General features: G+C 42.0%; 1 protein-coding gene across 1 annotated transcript; it reads right to left on the reverse strand.

Annotated features, from left to right (window-relative positions):
* Positions 1–2285: 2285 nt before the first annotated feature.
* On the reverse strand, positions 2286–18571 carry LOC115903366. Its single transcript, XM_030947810.1, has 6 exons — positions 18512–18571; positions 7494–7586; positions 7111–7242; positions 5740–5801; positions 3984–4144; positions 2286–2395 (listed from the first exon to the last, which is right to left on the reverse strand). Exons 1-6 carry the CDS (start codon positions 18569–18571, stop codon positions 2286–2288), a joined length of 618 nt encoding a protein of 205 aa, XP_030803670.1.
* Between the last annotated feature and the right edge of the window lie 393 nt (positions 18572–18964).

An 18964-nucleotide genomic window follows, 5' to 3' on the forward strand; every position in this document is an offset into this window, starting at 1 on the left:
GAACAGAGTCCCTTGCTGCTCCCCTGGGCCAGTCTGTGGTCTCTCCACTGGGAATGTCCACTTCTAGGGTTGTACTGAGATGTTGTATCCCTCTGGGGTGTAGTTTTGAAGGGGAACGTGTATTTTTAGCACTGTCAGGGTGGAGACAGGGCAGCAGAACTCCTCTCTGGCCCTCTGAGGTGACCCAACCAGCTGCTGTTGAATTCAGAACCTGGGCTCACCTCAGGAGCTGAACTTCCATCCCTCCCAGTGCAAGAAGTTGATGGTGCCGTGACTTCCTGGGGACCAGGGTCTGCTTTCATGTTCTCCATCACTGTTTTTGAAACTGCTATATCTTTGTGGAGGAGTTGAGCCCTTGTTTCAGAAAAACAGGTCCTGACCCTTCCAAAACTCCACTGCCCTGGCAAAAGAGACCCAACATTGACATCAGACAGATCCTGCTCAGCTCTGCAGGGGAGAAGTGTTCTCCTGCTGCTGCCCCTCTGGAGCCTGACTCTTTATGTGCTGTTAAGTGCTGGTCTTCACCAAATACCTGGAGAAAATCAGTGCTTTGGATCTATTACTGGAAAAAAAAAAAATCTGTAGATGCTTAGCTGGTCATGCAAATTGTATTGTTGCTACACTTATGAAATATCTAATTATCTCCTTTGGAACACAAGCACCAGACCGGACCTCTGTTTCTCCTACCTGCTGAGGGCAGAGGAAGAGAATTAAACAAAATACTCTGATCCTTCCAGGAAATACGCATCTGGAGTTGATGGTCTTGCAGAGATGCTGAGCAGCTGCTTGTTTATTAATTCTCTGGAAATCTTTGTCTTGTTTCCAATAAAACACTTTCTGTCACAGTTTCACTACATTTCCCTAAGACTGGGGCACTGTTTTCCATTTGTATTCTCTGTTTCCTGGCCAAACATTGCATTACAACCAGAGAAAGCTTGCAGGAATGTAGCAGCATATTGGGGTGGAAAACAAACAGTCCAGGGATATTGCAAGTGTTTCCAAAACAAGCAATGCGCCCTCAGCAGGGTCAGAACCAAAGTTCATCCGAAAAGGAACACAAACACTCGATGTTTGAGACAGCACAAAGAAGAAATCCCACACAAAGCACTCTGAATTGTGGGGCAGGGGAGCTCCTGCTCACAGGACAAAAGGGGATGGTGTGTGTGCCATGTGTCTGCTGATATCAGCCACAGGGGCGAGGTGACCCCTCAGACACTCTACCTCTCCTCCTCGGGCAAATGTGTTTAATTAAGATACCAACGAGAAAGGGTTGCTTCTCACATGGCTGACTGCTGAAGTGGAGCCTGTGTTTGTGGAGAATCCCATATTTTAGGGACAAAACACAGCATCCCCCCCCCCACTGGAGAATTTGTACCCTGGCTGGCAAAAATCCTTTCATGTCAAACTGCATTATTTTGGATGAGCAATTGTCAGTTTCTCACTCAGTGCTTTGATAGAATGTGATACATCAGACCTTGTTATGTTTATATGAGCTGTCAAACCCAGCACAGTTACCTGGAAACACATAAACCAGGCTTATGAAAAATATTTGCTAGTAATTTTATCAGTCCAGTAACATCAGCTTGGAGTTTGGTGATCTTTCCTCATGCTCCCCAGTGATGATTTACATTTTTTTTTCCCAGCCAGCTCCAGCTGGAGGAGGGAAGGGACCAGCCCGTCAGCAGGGCGGGCAGCGGGGGAGAGAGCGCAGCTTCTGCATCCGGGAGCTGCTCAAAACTGGTGCAAAAGCCAGCTCCAACACCCCCACGAGGCTCTTCAGGCGTTCGAAAGCGTTTGTGTCCCCGCTCGCCGCGGGCTGGGAATGCCGAGCTCCCGGGGATGCTCCCGGGGATGCGCGAGCGGTGCGGGCACCGCAGGGGACGCGCGGTGGCGCTGCGGCACCGGGAGAGCGCCGCATCCTCATCCTCGTCTGCATGCTCATCCTCATCTTCATCTGCAGCCTCATCTGTGTCCTCATCCGCATCTTCATCCTCATCCACATCCTCATCTTCATCTGCATCCTTATCTTCATCCTCATCCTGTGTCCTCATCCACATCCTCATCCTCATCTGCTGCATCCTCATCCTCATCCTGTCCTCATCCGCATCTTCATCCTCATCTTCATCCTCATCCGAATCCTCATCCTCATCTGCGTCCTCATCTTCATCGGCATCCTCATCAGCATCTTTATCTTCATCCTTATCCTCATCCTCATTTTCATCTGCATCCTCATCCTTCATCCTCACCCTCACCTCCTCCTCATTCTCATCTCCTCCTCCCCACCCTCATCCACATCCTTCATCCTCACCTTCACTCTCATCCTCACTCTCCTCCTCATTCTCATCCTCTTGCTCATCCACATCCTCATCCTCCTCTCCTGCAGCCCCCAGGGCACCTACAACGCCGTGGTGTTTTAAGCAAGAAAATGACCAGTGCAAAAATGCTCGTTTCTGCTTTTTTAAGTTGTTGTTTTTTTTTTTTTTTTGGCAAAAAACGCTGCTGGGAGAAACTGACATAAAGTGATACTCGGGAATAGCTGTGGTACAAATGAACCAGGTCCTGCCATTTGCAGACTTGTGAAGCTCTGTAAACACAGACATTTATTTTATTTTATTTCAATTGATGGGAAAAGAGGATTTTCCTCCACCAATATAAAAGGTATTTAGTTTAGATGTATTAAATTTCATTAACTATTGTAGCCCATTGAAGTAAATCTGAATGCCCTCCCTTCCACAGTTGTGATAAAATTAAATTTTGTCTCAGTTTGAAAAATTACAAAATTTGTATTGCATTAATGGGAAAACCTCTAGAATAAAAATTTAGTGTGAGTGTTTTAAAGATACTAGAAAACTTTCTTTTTATTTCACAAAAAATGTCAGCAATATACTCTGAAGGCATTCTCAGGTAAGCAGGTGATCCTTTCCAGTTATGTGTTCCAGTGCCTCTGGTCTGCTCATTCCTGGAGGTTTTGCAGGGCAATTCCAGCGCCACAGCACCCAAAAAGTTTTGTGTCTGACAGTAAAGAAGACCAAAAACAGGACCTCAAAGTATAACAAATGCAACAACCACCTGGAGATGCTCATTTACAGTTACTGCCTCCATGTGCCATTCATGGCAAGAGTAAAGCCAAAACAAAACTTCAAATAAAACAACAAACAAACAAGTGAGCTGTGTTTGAGGATCAGAAGTCAGTGTATAAGATACCCTTAAGTACAGCTGGGTTCCAATTCTCCATTTTGGTAAAGCTCATCTTTATGTTCAGATAAGTTGGTCAAAATTTTCCAACTAGGAACAACCACCCTGTTTTTTGAAAGTAAAATTAAACCTTGCCCTGAACTGAAAGTAGCAAGCCCACACATCACCACCACCAACATTCTCTGTATTTAGGAAGCACTGGGATGGAATGAGCCCATCTGGTTTATATCAACAGGCATTGGGGGTTCATCTCCACACACAAAATGTCCCAGCCCTGTCCTACACAGGCAGGAAGAGTTTTACTGCACAGAAGTGGGAGCTTTGTGCTGTTACTGAGCACAGCCCTGCCACACAGACCTTACCTGCTCACAACTCCTGGGAGTGTTTGTGTACAGCCTGTTTATGGCACTGACTGTAAAAATAGAGGGCAAAAAAGGGCCAGATGAAGTAATTTTCTGTGCAGAAGCTCAGCCAGGTACAAGATGGGCAAAATGGATTTTTATCCTCAAATGTCCTTCAGTCCTCCAGGCAGATGGCAGCTTTTGTACCAAGGAATGGGAATGCTGAAGGAAAGAGATGAAGTGCAGAGCTCTAGGCTTTTCCCTTGCTTTCCAGAGCTCCAGAGGGACCAGAGGAAATTGCATATGAGCTGGCTGTTCTGGCTTATGCTGGTGATCAGGCAGGGACCAGGTGGCTCTCGTATGTCTTAACCAAAAATATCACTTAATCCTTATCTTCCCCCTGAGCACAGGAACAGAGCTGAGGCCAGCCCTTCAAAACAGCCACACTGATGCACATGGAAGTGGGAACACCAGCTTTTCTCCCATAAATATGAACCACCAAATGTCTCTCAGACACTGATTTTTGGGTGGAATTGTTTCTTCCTCTCCGCTCCAGTTGGGCAGTGCATGAATCTGAATCAGACCAAAGGAGCTGGTAGGACTTCAAGCTGGAACAGAAAGTGGACTCCTGTCAAAATCAAGCAAAGATAAAGCCCCAATATTACCTTTCAACTGGATTTAGAACAATTATTCATGCAAAAGAACTGAGGCTGGAAATTTGAGCTGTTTTGCTCTGCAATAAGTAGGGGCTTGGGTTGAGTTTTTTGTTGCTGTTTTGACTGTAACAAAGGAATATTAGATCATTTTGGAAATATGAAAGTCAGACACACATTTGTCATTGCCTAGTTGTCCTGAAGTCTTTTGGAAAAGGAGAGTCAGACACAGAGTATCATAAATCTCTTAACCAAGGCTGACTGAAGGGGTAAAGTGCCATAAGATGTGGCTGCTCCTTCATTTTCTTTAGAGATTCTGCACAAATTGCACCAGTAGAGCATGGCCCTTACCCCTTTTGCTGTGTTGATTTATTCAAATCCACTTTACTATCAAACTGCCCCAGGATCAGCAGCTCCTCAGGACAGTCCCCAGCAATCAGCTCCAACAGGGAAGCCCTCCTTAATGAGCATTCCCCCTTGTGATACTTTCCAGCTTCTCTGTTATGGACTTGTCCTTCTGGAATGGCTTTTCTATATTTCAGTAATATATTGTCCCCATCAGCTTGCTGGCAAACTTCCTGCTTTTGATGTATCCAAAAAAAAAAAAGGTTTTATTGTTAAATTTTGAGCCCTTCCTCCTCAAAATCATTTTTGGCTAGCTTTATTATTGCTTCACATTTAGCTTGCCAGAAGGCTGATTATCTTTTCTGCAATCTCCATTTGGACTCCACTTATTGAAGGGTGTCTTTTATACTTCTAATAACCTCCTTGGTTTGCTTTTAGCCATGCTGCCTTCCCTTCTTGTCCCTGGTTCTCTTAGACTTCAGGAGTGTTGGACTAAACTCCAAACACTCTCTCTGAAAAGAAAAAGTATGCAATTCCTTGAAAGAGGCCAGAATTGTTATTAATTTTTATAGTGATTTTTCAGTGAAACTGAAAATTGTTCTCACCCTGTAGCAGAAAATAAGGTTCAAAGTTTCTCCCTCTTAGACTCTCCCTTAGAGTCATCAGTTTTCCAGGATGAAAATAGAAGCATCTGCAAAGCTGAGGGAGGACACTTTTCATGTGGGGAACCCCGTGAGCCAGCAAGATTTAAGGGTGAGATGAAGTCCTTCAATATGCAAAATATCCACTGGCAGGTGTAAAATGTTTAATCAGATCTTATGAAGCCATGCAGGTTCAAAGGATTTAACATTCCTTGGAAAAAATCCTGAGCTGTTGATAGTGCAGGAAGCTCAGAAGTGAATAATTCTCAAAGCACATGCACAGAGCTGGCAAAGGCTGTGCAGACCCTTCAAACAGTGGTCAAGAGGGAATGTGTGATTTAGTAAATCAGTCAAGCAGGGAGCTTTCATCTTTGGAGTCCTGGTTTATGACTTACTTAAGGCGTTAATTATAAATGTCTTGGGTATCCATCCCTCACTTAATTAATCTCCACGCTCATGTGAAGTGTGAATCCAGATCACAACCCAAAGCTCTCCCAGCACAGAGTGTGGAGGAGAGGGGAAGCTGCTGCGGGATTGACACAGGGTGGGAAGGTGTGCAAATACCTGTGCAGCAGAGCAGAGGATTTGCCTTTTTCCTCCAGCAGTGTCTTCCAGCTCTCAAGCTCCTGATCAAAACAGGAACATCCTCAAAATGCCAGCACAGCATAAGATCCCACCAAAGCAGATCATGCAGGTTTTAGTGCCCCCCTACTGAAATCCCCATTGATGAAAGGAAAAGAAAACCGAAAACAGTAAGAAAGGTCACGTGAAAGTGAGGGAGAACAGAGATCAAGGAAGAACTGGATGCCAAGAAGAGAAATACATAAAATAGAATTAAAAAATATAGAAATAGACATAGGCACATCAGAGGGAATTAGATTTAAATGTTTCAGGACGTGGACTTTTCTCACAAAGTACATTAAGTGGGGAAACACTGGCAAACATGATTTGTTTCACTGCACTACACAGAGCACTCACTAATTAAAAATAAATAAATCAAAACTTAGATTTCTCTGCACATTCTGGTCTTGTTACCTGTGTAACTTGATTTTTAAAGATTTTTTGATGTCTTCTAAAGCCTTTTAAGTTACCATTCTATTCAACCAGCTTCAGCATGAACATTCTTCCTCTATCATTAGTCTTGCACGTGAGTTAAAGATCTAATTCCATAATGAACTCATCAGGTTATGGGAGCTTCTACATCTATCATTTATGCGATCCATTTATTACTGAAAAGGCATACACATTATTGCAAAGCATTACTAACCACTGTAACAACCTCTAAGCATTTTTTAAGAACTTTATTGTTTGGTTTTTCTGCCCACAGTCAGGCTTTAATTAAGATTGCAGTTAACTGAGGCCTCATGGGCTATGTCTGGGTCATTTTCAATTTGGAAGTTCATCTGTGTCTCTATTCTGGATTGCTACAGCACAACAATTCTCAGAAGCTAAAATTTTCTAACCAGGGATTATTACATGGAATATCTGACCTCTTTCTTCACACCTAAAGGATGGAAAAGCAATATTTCTCAGATAATGCAATATTTTCCTGCAGAGTCACTGGATTTGGCCCTGAAACTCCAGGTGAGGATCATGCTTGATGAATAATCACAGATTTAACATCCTCAGTCCAACTTTGCTTCTGCTCAATATTCACACCAGATATGGTGTAGTTAGAGATTAATTTAGGCAAAAAATATTTGTTCTGAATGAATATATGAATAGTTTTATCATGAAGAGGTTTTTTTCCTGACTGTGAATGCATAAGTTTTACTACTCAGGGTAAAGCTACGGTTCCACTATTTTTATTTTAATAGAGACTAAAACAACATTTCCACTTTCTGAGCAGAACCAAATGTGTTACAGAGGCATCTGTTTATAGCTGTCAAAGGTCTGGCTTCTCAGCAGGTGTGAAATCACCAATAACTGACATACCTGCAAATTCCAGTCACGTCTTTTATATGGAAACAGTCTGGCTGATGATGCAGAAGTGAAATGTAGACAAAAGGCAGGGGTTTTTCCACCAAAGACCTGGCTGGATTTCAACAGATAACCTAGAACAAATCTCTTTTGCAGAAATACAATTACCATCAGAGCACAGTAAAAAAATATATATATTTGCCATATCACCCTCAGGGTTGTTGCAATGCTTGGAAATGTGCTGCTTAATAGCTTAGCACTGGAATTCAAATTGAGAGCACTTCTTTTTATTTCATTAAGACTTATGATTTGGCTTTGATTTCCTAACTTTTTGTGACTATTGAGAATGGTATTTTTAGCTACTTATTTTTTTCCAGTTAAGGTTAACCAAAACTTACCTTTCTAAATCTAACAACTTCTTCTTGCTGCAAGCTCTGTGTGTGCAGACACAGATAAAGGATCGTGGCTTCATCTCTCACAGACCCAAAGTGCTGCAGAGGAACAATTTCACATGCCATTACCTTTAAGGCCTTTTTGGACACAAAAGCATAAAGCTGCAGCTGCATTGTAAAAAGCCAAAATGAGTCTCAATTTTTGTTTGACTTGGAATCCTGTGGACAATCTTTGGTTCAGAAATCAACCAGAAGAAGGATCACATAGTGACAGGACGAGGGGAATGGCTTCAAATGGAAAGAAATTTGGTTTAGTTTGGATTTTAGGAAGGAATTTTTCCCTGTGAGGGTGGTGGCACAGGGTGCTCAGAGCAGCTGTGGCTGCCCCTGGATCCCTGGCAGTGCCCAAGGCCAGGTTGGACAGGGCTTGGAGCAGCCTGGGACAGTGGAAAATGTCCCTGCCCATGGCAGGAGGTGGCACTGGATGGGCATTAAGGTCCCTTCCAACCAAAGTCATTCTATGACTTTGTGATCGTGAATTCATTGCTCTTGTCATTCTACACAACAAGAGAATACAATTTTATCACTTCATCTGAATAGCTAATGTGGCCTCTCACTCCACAGGGGGGGAAAAAAAAGAGACCCTTTAAAAAATAAAAATTTCATACAAACAAGTAGGTGCTCAAAAAATACTCCCAAAAAACACTGAGGGATTTTTTCCCCCACTCAGATTATATTGAAACATCACTCACCAAAATGCAACATTTCAAATAGTTCATACAGTCCAACCCAAACACAGGCAAAAATTCCACAGCCCCCATGAAAGTTTGCTTTTTAAAAAATCTTTTTTGAGTCTACACCTCTGCCTGTTTGGGGGCACCACGATGCAGGCAGAGGGGGGTACTGCTGCAGGGTGTTAAGGGTGACAGCTTAAATAAGAGCCAGCACTATGTAAATACTTTGACAGTCATTTCAATTGCATTTCTTTGTGATGAGGACAGACATCTGATGGCCTTATTTCCACATGAGAGAAACACATATTTTAATAAACCCAGCATTTCTCACCAGCAGGCTATGAATATTCAATTAAAAAATAAAATTTCTAAAATATTTTTTATCCTGGCCTTTCTTCCTTCCATATGAAATTAAAAATGTGGGAAAAGTCATAGTTGCTTGCTCTGCATTTCCATATTCTATCTCTTTTGCTGTATAATACTAAAATTATTCAATAATCACAAGAAATCCTGGGTGGCAACCTCCAGATCTCACAGCTTTTGTTCTCCTCTAAATGCTCATCCTTAAGGACTTAAAACAAGACCAGAAAGTGGTAGCCACCAGGCTTTATCTGTCATGTTATCCTCTCCTCTGTGGCTGTTTGACACAGAATAAAAGATGGTATAACCTGTACTAGGCTGACACCAGAAGAAGATTGAGCACAAAGTTAATCAGCAAAAAATTACTTTCATTGCTTTATCAGACTTGTAATCCTCCAGGACTGGAGAGCACAGGAATTGGGGTCCATGCTGGTGCTCAGCTCCTTAAGATTTATACCTGGGCAAGGATGACAGTTTTGTTGTTCCTCTAAAATGCCAGCTGAATAATAAATAGATTAAGGGACATCAATCTAGAATCCACCAGGAGCTACAAACATTTAGGGATTATTCTTACAGAAGTCAATGGCAGTATTATGACAATTTTAGTGAATGTTTTACAAGATTCAAGGGCAAGGAAATAAAAGGTTTTGTTCCTGTGACTGCTTTACACCTATTCTGACTTCTGCTATAATGTTGGGGTTTCTTTCCCCAAGCATTTAACAGGAACAAATATTTGTATAGGTGCTACACAATTGTGCTATGGGGAAATGTTGAATTACAAACCAAACTTCGTTCCTGAGAAATTGTAATTACTGCCCAGGAGAGTGTACAGCAAGAAGCTGCTTCCTCTCTGGTGTGGGAACCAGGAGTGTGCTGTGCACCTGATCAGAAAAAGAGAAATAAATCCCTCAAATTAAAAAGAAAAAAAGAAAAAAAAAGAAAATTCCCACAACCAGAGTACTCACACAGATTCACACCAATATGTTTGGGAATTCAGAGTTCTGCACAGATGTCAGACAGTGAATTGGGATAAGAGGGACCAGTGCCTGGTAATTATGGTTACATGAGCTGACAGAAAGGAAGTTTGAGTTTAGAAACTCTCTCCCAAACCCAGAAGCCAGCAGAACACTTCCTGTTTATCAGAATAAATCTCTTTCACTTCCACAGTATGGCTCCAGATGACAAAGGACACATGGAAAGGGCAGGATCATGTCTTGGTTTTTCTCAGTGATGGATCAGGAGTTCCAAAGATGGGCCACCATCACCTCAAAGCATTTTAAAAACCCTCAGCTATGTGTGCAGCCTCAAAATTCCTGAGACATGCTAAAAAATAAACCTAAAATCAATAAATGCTTAGGTTTTTTAATTTTCCCAACCACACTCACAGTTTATAAAATTCACTTATTTCAAAATCCATGGGGGACAAAAATTCTTTTCCAACAAAAACTCAGGTGCAAAGCAGATTTCAGCCCATATTGTACAATTCATGAAGCCACTCAGCTGGGGCAATGTGACACAAGGTGACACAATGTGTGGATGAGAGCAAGAGCTGTGTGGCCAGACAGAATTTCTTCTTAGAAGCCAGATTTCTTCACCAGCCTGCAGTGAAGCCTTCATTCTTCCCATCTTCTACATCAGGTAAGGCCAGCCCAGAAAGCTGGAAATTTTGGTTACTGATGCAGAAACCAAAGTTATTTCTCTCAAAAAGTGCTTCCATGTAGGTGCATTCTGAGCTGCAGCACTTGCAGGATCACAGCCCTTGTGTGATCCTTCATGGGGGCTGCTTTTCCCTGTGGTTGTATTGCAGGAGCAGCAGCAGCAGGGCTGTAACACAGCTGGAGACCCTTGAAAACCATTCTGATTTACTGGAGTAGCTGCTCACAGCACTGTGGAGCTGCCCCTCTGCTCCTCTGAGGGCAATCCTGTGCTTAGAAAATTCATCTTTCCTTTTCACACTGCCTGGCTTCAGAACCCCTGAAGGATTGGGGGCTTTTCAAACACACTCCTTGGAGGGTGGAGATGTGCAAAGGCAGCTCCAGGGCTCGCTGGGGGTGCTGATGCTGGGCTTTGCACCCAGCAGGACCCTTCTCTCCAGCCCAGCTCCAGCCTCATTAGGGACAAGTGCTGATTGTACCCATGCACAGTCGCTGAGGAGGAGGATGCAGACAAGAAAATTCTCCTTAAACCTTTGCCCCGATGAGAGAAAATTTGCATATTGCCTGCCTAGGTCACATTCTTTAGAGGAATTTGAACTTTTAACTAAGCAAAGTTTCTCAGAGAGCTGAAATCAAGGGAAGCATCAAGATGGAGGTACCTTAGTGATGGGGAGCAGTCTTCCTGAAACATTGGAGAAGGAAAACCTGAGTTTCCAAGCACAGAGATTCCTTATAGAGCAACCAAGCCACCTGTAAGGGCCTGTCCTCTAAATGCCACTGCAATCCATCCAATATTGGCAATGTCGTTATTCTACTTTGGCCATAATAAAAACAAGCACAACCTGGCTCATTAATTTCCTTTATCCATTTTTGATTCAGGAGCTGAGAGTTTCAAATGGACTGAGAACCTCAGGAACACACATTTGCCACCTTAGGCAGCTCCAAAATCATGGAACACATTGAATTTCTTGCTTTGCAGGAATTGGAAGAGGCCAGGTCCTCTTGCACTTGTCCTTGGCACACTCTGTGAACAAGAGAAGCTCGTTTGGCTTTGAGAGTGATAAACTGGTTTCTAACAGCTCTCAAACTGTCCAGAACAGCTTTAAAATACACTGTAGAGCAACAGGATGAAAGTAAGTCACAATACATTCTCATAGAGCTGCAGAAGCTGTGACTTCATGTTCAATCTGTAAGTCTGAATTTCTTTAGAAGAAATGGATGTGAGTTCATTTCCTGGTCATGCTAGTAAAGGAGCTCTGTGATTATAAGGCCCAGGAGAACCAGAGCTCTATAAATGTGAAGTAATAAACTTTCCTTACCTAAATAACACAGGGGCTGTGTGTTCCTCTTTGAACTACACCAGTTAAAGCAGAGTATGGTTAATTCATCCAGGGGCTGCTACTGGACAAATTATACAAAATAATGGCAAATGATGCCTCACAAAAGGCATGGACAGCGTGGACTCTCCTCAAACATGGAACTGCCTGCTTGTGGGAAATCTTTAGTTCTAATTGAATAATTTGTAATCTGATCAAATGGAAGGAAAGCAAGTTGCCTGGTGCTAATGACTATTTTCCCTTTCTTAACAGCTGACCCAGCAATTGGGCACCCTTCTGGGCTGAGTTACAAATTAATATTCCTCAACTGACTTGAAGGCATTTAAAGACTGACAAAGGCTGCATATGGGGATGCAGCTAAAAGTAGGTTAAGTAGTAAGCAATTAGCTGCAGATAAACCATGAATCAGTCTGGCTGGATGATAAACTGTAATTTCAGCTTTTGCCTCCTCTGTGTGTTTCACAAACACAATAGGCAGGCTCACGATGAAATGTGAGCAAAACATGACTCTTCTGTTGAGGGAACACATTGCTTCCTTGCTTCCTGCTCTCCAGGAACCAGGGGGAAGGTTTGGTGGGGACACTTTCTCAAGTTTGTACAATCAAGCCCTTTAAAATATCCAAGGAAATTATTCACATTACCATGTGAGTGCTCCATTGGGAAAGACATCAGCAGTGTAATGAGCAGATCAGACTCTCTGTTTTCATTGAAGCAGTTAACTGTCTGTCCACAAAGTCTGATTGATGACTACTGAAAAGATGATGTCTTGTAGCTACAATTTTTATTGAAACTAAAGCTTGTTATTTTGTGTTTCTTTGTCAAGACTGGGGCTTCTTTAGTATTAAAATATTCTAAATACTTACCTGAATTCACAGAGTTAAGTTTCTACTGATGTTTGAAAAGGACTAGAGGTAACAGAGAAGTTCAAGAAATGCCAAATGAGGAAAACATTAATCTGGGGGATGCAAGAAAAAAACAAAAGAAACACTAAAAAACTCTTCAGATTATCTTAGGATTTCTGTTACAAACTATTTAAATTGGAGTCATTTTAAGGTTCAACTCACTTGCACCCTTTGGTTTGAAAGACAGTGTCAGAGGCCTGTTCTACAGCTTCATTAGTAACAAAAAAATCTGATCAAACACCCTGGGTTACACTGGGGTCAGTGTTAAAAGGAAGTTGAATGAAAAGAAAGTATAGCCAGGGCTGTTTGAACCACTAACCACAACACCAAGCTAATCTGAGCAACAATTTTATAAGAATTCACAAATTTTCTTTTTTTTTAGTGGTGATATTTATTCTTTGGATGTAGAGACACAGGAGAAGTTCTAGGGGACCTGTTCACTGAGGCATGGTGCAGCACTGTAAATTGTGATACACACTTCCAATAATTCTGTCAGCACTTCATGTGTGAAATACATCACCAAATTGTGCATATTTATTTCCTGCTGCAAACACACACAGGAAAAGGCCCTTTCTGCACAGATGGAGTTGGGGAAACTACAAAGGGAAACTTTTTCAGAGATGCAACTTTTACCTCTACTTTTCTTTAGCCTCTCAAAATTCCATGGCTTGCTTTTCACCTCCAACTTTCTTATTGCTCCTACTCCCATACTCCATACACCTCCAAAAATAATGAAAGTTATTTATATTTATAGTGCACTGCACCAAGTCCTGACCTCTTCTCAGAGTTTTTCTCTGCATGCCAATGCATGGGCAGGGCCGTGGGATTTGCTGCAGGCTCAAGCTGAATTCCACCTTCTCTCTAGTCATGAGCCTGTATTTCCCAACATCGGCCTCTAACATCAAGTCTTCTTTGTCTAAATTGTGCTCTGGAACGCATTCTGGTAGTCAGATAGACAGAGGAGTGTTTTGGAGCTGGTGCTTCTCCTTACCACAGTTAACAACAGTGAGGATAGCAGGAAAGTTAACTAGAATTTTAGTACCTTAGTTCTGGATGACCAATGGAAAAATGATCTCACTTTGACAGCATTTTAAGGAGGCATTCAAGAACTATAATAGACAGAAGTGCTCTTTGTGTGTTTCTTTTGTAGAAAAACCTTACAAAGTGTAATAAGCATTTAATACACATATTTGTAGAAGTTACTATAGTTGAATAGAATTTACTTATTACTGCAGTAACCAAAGCACTTCTACCCTCAGCAAAGAAAGGCCAGCTAAGAGACTGTCAAATAACACAAAATGAAATAATTTCTGGTTTTAACCATCCTATAGAGTCCTATGCATGTGATGTAATTCCCAGTCCAATTGCACAGAGAAGCTATAATTTCCTTTTAGAGTCCACGGGGCTGTTTGCATTTAGGTTTCCTTTCACAGACTCCTTAGCATAGCCAGAAAATTCATTTTCTCTGTGTAAACTACATGGTGGAGCTCTTTTTCCTCTGAAGTCATGTGATATCTACCACCACAAAAAACAGCCTAACTCTTCTTTTGGAGCCTATTTCCTTTGCATATGGTTTCTGGATGGAGGCAAATATCACTGCACTATTTAACCAATGTATTGTCATACAGTGATTAATTTCTCCTTTATTTTCAGCATGAAAATCTGTGGCTCAGAACCCCATGTGGTAAAATAATAGGCTGAAAGATTAGCCACCACCACCATCTGTTACCTGTCCCTGACTTCACCCACTTTTTCAAGGGCCAGTTGCAATTTCAAAATCTGTCACTGAATGAGTCTATTTTCTTTCACCTTATTACCTAGATGATTTCAGTAATTCTGCCTAAATGGGGCCTGAAAAAGAAATGCTGGGAGCAGTGAACACAAGTAATATATTTGCATAATGCAGTGGAAGAGAGAGTGCTGTGAGAGGAAATTCTCAGGGCTGGTGTCTCCTGCCAGGGTTTACAGGAGGGTGAGTCCATTGCCTGCTCTGGAGTCACTCCAGAGAGCCATGAGAGAGAGAAAATACATTCCACTCCTTATCAAAGTAATCTATTGTGGATAAGGAGTGAGATAATAACCAAATTCTTCTTTTAGTATGTCTGTCTATCACATGCTGGTTTTGTTGGACATAGTTGAACTTATCATGTCCAAAACACAGGAAAGTAAAAGGGGTGGGGAAAGAAAGATAAGGAACCCAAGCAAAAAGAGGAAACATATATTAGGGAAATATGAGGGGGGATCAATAAGAAAAATATTCTGTGATCAATATTCCCATTCATTCACAGGACTGATTATGTTAATGTGCCCTGTAAGTGTGGAATGCAGCCCTTCAAACACATGGCAATCTGTGCAGGGGAACCTTTGCCTTTTCAGGGCAGCTGACTCTGGCTGCAGAGCTCTGGGATAATCAGGAATCATTCTCATGGATCAAGGTGAGGCAACCAAGCCTGGGAAGCAAACACACATTTAGCCTGTGGCAAATCCTAGTGGAAGCAGTAAGAATCCATACTATCATCCTCTCCTCTTTTTTGTTTTTTTGCTTTGAGAGCACTGCAAAGGCAGAAGCTGTGCCTCTGCATTTTACCAGCAGCAGCTTTGCAAACAGCACTGCTGTTTCCAAAACAGAAGCAGAAACAAATGGCATTTCTTATAGCAGCCCTTTTTTTCGTTCCCATCTGAGCAGGAGAATAACTCCCACCTTTGTGTCTTTAGACAATAAGTTGTCTAAGGTGTCCTCTTCCTTCTCTCTTTCTGTATGCAAGTTCTAGCTGGGGTCCACCCTTAAGGCTGCAAAGTTTCCCTTATTGAATCTTTGAAACTGTATGAACATCAACAAAGAATGACACTTTCCTATGATACGTGTAAAATGCTAAACATCTTTAGCAATGAAGTTTAGAAATTTTGCTATCAAATTTTTAATTTTGAGTGAGCAGTTGCTTTATTCCAAGCTCTCTAAAATAACACTTACACTACAGCACCTGCCTGTGTTAATTCTCTTATTTTTACACAGGCACAGAAAAATATTGAACTCAGCTGAATGAATGCTGATGTGTCATGACTGGCCTGCATTTGCCTCACAAGCTGATTCTCATCCCACTTGCCCAGAGCCACTGAGGTGTGAGCAGACCACAGCCACAAAATCCCACTTTACTTTAGTTTTGTGTTTCCCTGCCTGGAACATTCCCTGTCAGCTTTGCTTTCTGAGTTAGATTTGGGGCATTCAGCACCGACTTCTGCGCTTGCAGAGCACCGAGCGCATCATGGGGACACCACAAACAAAACCCCTCTGCAGGCACTTCACACCACGTGCAGGGAGCTTTGTGTTCTGCCTCCATCCCTTGGATTGCTCTCCCTGGGATGTCAGGCCAGATTCCCGGTGGGAGCAAACAGCTCAGCCTGGCTGTGCGTGACAGAGCTGCCCCCAAAATGAGCTACTCGTGTTTATGAGCAGGAACAGCCTCCATGTCACTCTCACTTCTGGCTCAGAAGACCACAACTGTTTGACATAACCCATGTATTTGTTATTTTAGGGGGCTGGTTGGAAGGAGATGGCAAAGGTTTAGGAGTCAATGATCTCCATCAGCTCTACAAACAAGGCAAGACTGCTGGGCTTTGTTTTCTTTTGGGAGCTCTCCAAGCATCAGTACTTTGCAAGTTACCCCCATAGGCAATTCAGTGTCTGTTTCAAGTTAATGTGCTTTGTTTTTCAGGCCACAAATAAAATCAGAACAAAGCAAAAGTTCACGTTTGTTTGAAAACAACCCAAACTGTGTATCATGTGAAAAGAAAGGTAAAAAGAGGGTCAAGGAAGCTGGGAGTAGAGAGGGCATGGGATAGAGAAAATCTCTCCAGAGGAGGGAAAGTGGTTTATAATACATAGAAAAAGAATACACTGAAGAGAGGAGAAAAAGATAATAGTAAGAAAGTCTGCATGAAAATAACTCTGAAATATTGTAGCTCTCTTTTTCCTAGTGAGGTTCTGGTCTCACTCATAAGAGGGTCACAGGGAATGAAACTACTCTCGTATTTCCATTGTATTAGAGACACATGAAGTAGATGACATCAATAAAACCAAGACACCAGGCCAAATCCTGCCCTTGATTACAGTCATTCAACTAATTTAAGAACCTTGTTCAATGTAACCTTTTAATTCTCTGATTCCTGAGTAAGCCAGAGCAACAATGGAGGACTTGCATTAATCAGACATCAAACACACTCATACCTTTGTTAAAACAAACTTAGCCATAGAGGGATTTAGAGGGATTTTTTTCTTTTTTTCTTGGTAACAGCAAAGATCTGTTTCCAGATCTGTGAATGTGATGCTGTGACAGCTGATTTCCCCCCTACCTTTATGCTTTCATGCCACAGCTGTTTTCTCAAGGATGGCACCAGACTTAGGCTGCTCACCTGGTGCTTGGAAGACACTATTTTTACAATTCTTGGACCAGTTTTTACAATCCTCCACCCCTTCAGAAATACTGGAAGAATCTGGAGACAGTGGTCCCCACCTGTCAGGTGAGGATTACACTTTCCACACAACAAAAATAAGGCAAAAGAAAAGGATAAGAGTATGCCTCAGTGCTGAGCTCTTTTCTGGATTGACAGGTTTTCTTTCCTGTGTTGGATTTGTGAAGTCACCCTCAGAAATTTCCATTGACTACCATGGCAACTGCACTGGGCCAGTAGTAGCCATAGTGATGCCAGATGGTGAGAAGTTATGCATATGACTGCCACAGAGGATTCCTCACTGAATGCTAAATTCAGATGAGTGCACTGGATCCAAAGTAAACAGAACTGAGCACAAATGGAGGCAGGGAACAACTTTCCCCCAGTGCAAAACCTGTTTAAAATAATACAGATATTTTATGAGAAATTAAAGCAGATAAAACCATGCTCAGTGGTACAACCACTGATATTCACTGTCAGTGGGGTACTTTCACCCTATCATTCACTGGGCAGGTTTATCTTGCCATGAAAAAGAGAGAAAAAGAGGAAAAAAAAAGGCCAGAAGAGCTGATTTGACTAAGATGACTGCTGAGCAGTGGAGTTGGCAGGCTCAATGAACTCTAAATAAGAGATGAAACCTTTGAAAACCATGTCACCACCCTAAGATGGGCTTCAAACCCGTGGTGACCCACGGGCATCACAATGCATGGATGAGATTTTGTTATCCTCCTGCCTTTATATTCCTAATTCAATTAAGATCTGTTGTTCACATCAAGCAATTAAAAACCCAAACCTGCACTCTCAGAGGGCTGAAAGACATGAAAAAAACCTAAATCTCATCTGTGACATTGAGAGCAATTGTGTCCTTGTCAGAAGCCTGAGACTAAGAAGGCCAAGACTTCCTTCCTACACAGCTCTAACAGTGAATCTCAGTGCCTGGATGTTACAAGGAGGGCAGCCAAGGAGAAATTCCATGAATGTATTGTCACCTGGGATATGAAAGGTGGCAGAACAGACAGAAAATGTTTATTGCTCCTGTAAGGTGTGGGTCTACTGTTTGCACTATTTTTGTTTGCTTATTTTTTCTCCCCAACTTAGAAAACTGCTTATGTAGAAAGCACAATAAATTTAGGGTTCAACATGCAGGGAAAAAAACCTGGAACTGTCCAGTTATCTTCTTACCCAAAAATTTTATTTCCTCTGCAAGAGAGAAAAAAACCCTTGCCTTTCAAAAGGTCCCTCAATAGAAACAACAAAGAGATGCAACTGAAAATCAAAGCAACATTTTAGATAGTTTCAAGGTTCTCTGTCAAGAAGCAGTGTCAGGCAGGGAGAAAAGCATGCAACACTCTTCTCTTTGATGATTAAAAAAATAATAAAAAAGAGCCATTTCAGTAAAGCTGCAATAAGGAAAAAAGGAAGTGTTACCTGCTGTGGATGCTGATAGAGGAGCAGCCAACATGGTGAGATTAACAACAGCTTGAAAATACTTCTCCACACACAAAATGCACACATGAGAGAATATATTTTTGTGCTGCTTTTAGGATTAGTTGTCAGATGATGTCCCCAGATGAGATGGTCGCTTACCTGATGTCTCGATAGATTAATTTCCACAAGGAGGGATGCTGATAACAACAGCAATTCCATGCAAAGCAAATCACACCAAACCATTGATATTTTAAGTTCAGCAGCTGATTTTGCATGGCTGCTAACAAATGCAGGCAAAGAGACCACAGTGATTGCAGCAGTGAGCTGCTCTCATGTCTCATGTTGGCTGAAGATGCAGTTTGACAAGTGCTGTTTAAGCAAACCTGAGCACGTCAGATATTTTCCAATGATTTACTTGCCACAGTCACTCATAACATAAAAACCAACAATCAGTCATTAGCACACAGCAAAGGAAGCTTTCGCAGGGTATTATGCATCATGTTTGGACAGCTAGAACTCACAGCTATTATTTATTCACACCACCATAAATTATTCTCCTCCAAATGAACCTGAGTCACGTAAATGCTGACTTGGAAACTACCAGTGGCCTCT

This window comes from Camarhynchus parvulus, chromosome 1 (genome assembly GCF_901933205.1).
Source record: "Camarhynchus parvulus chromosome 1, STF_HiC, whole genome shotgun sequence".
Lineage (NCBI taxonomy): Eukaryota > Metazoa > Chordata > Aves > Passeriformes > Thraupidae > Camarhynchus > Camarhynchus parvulus.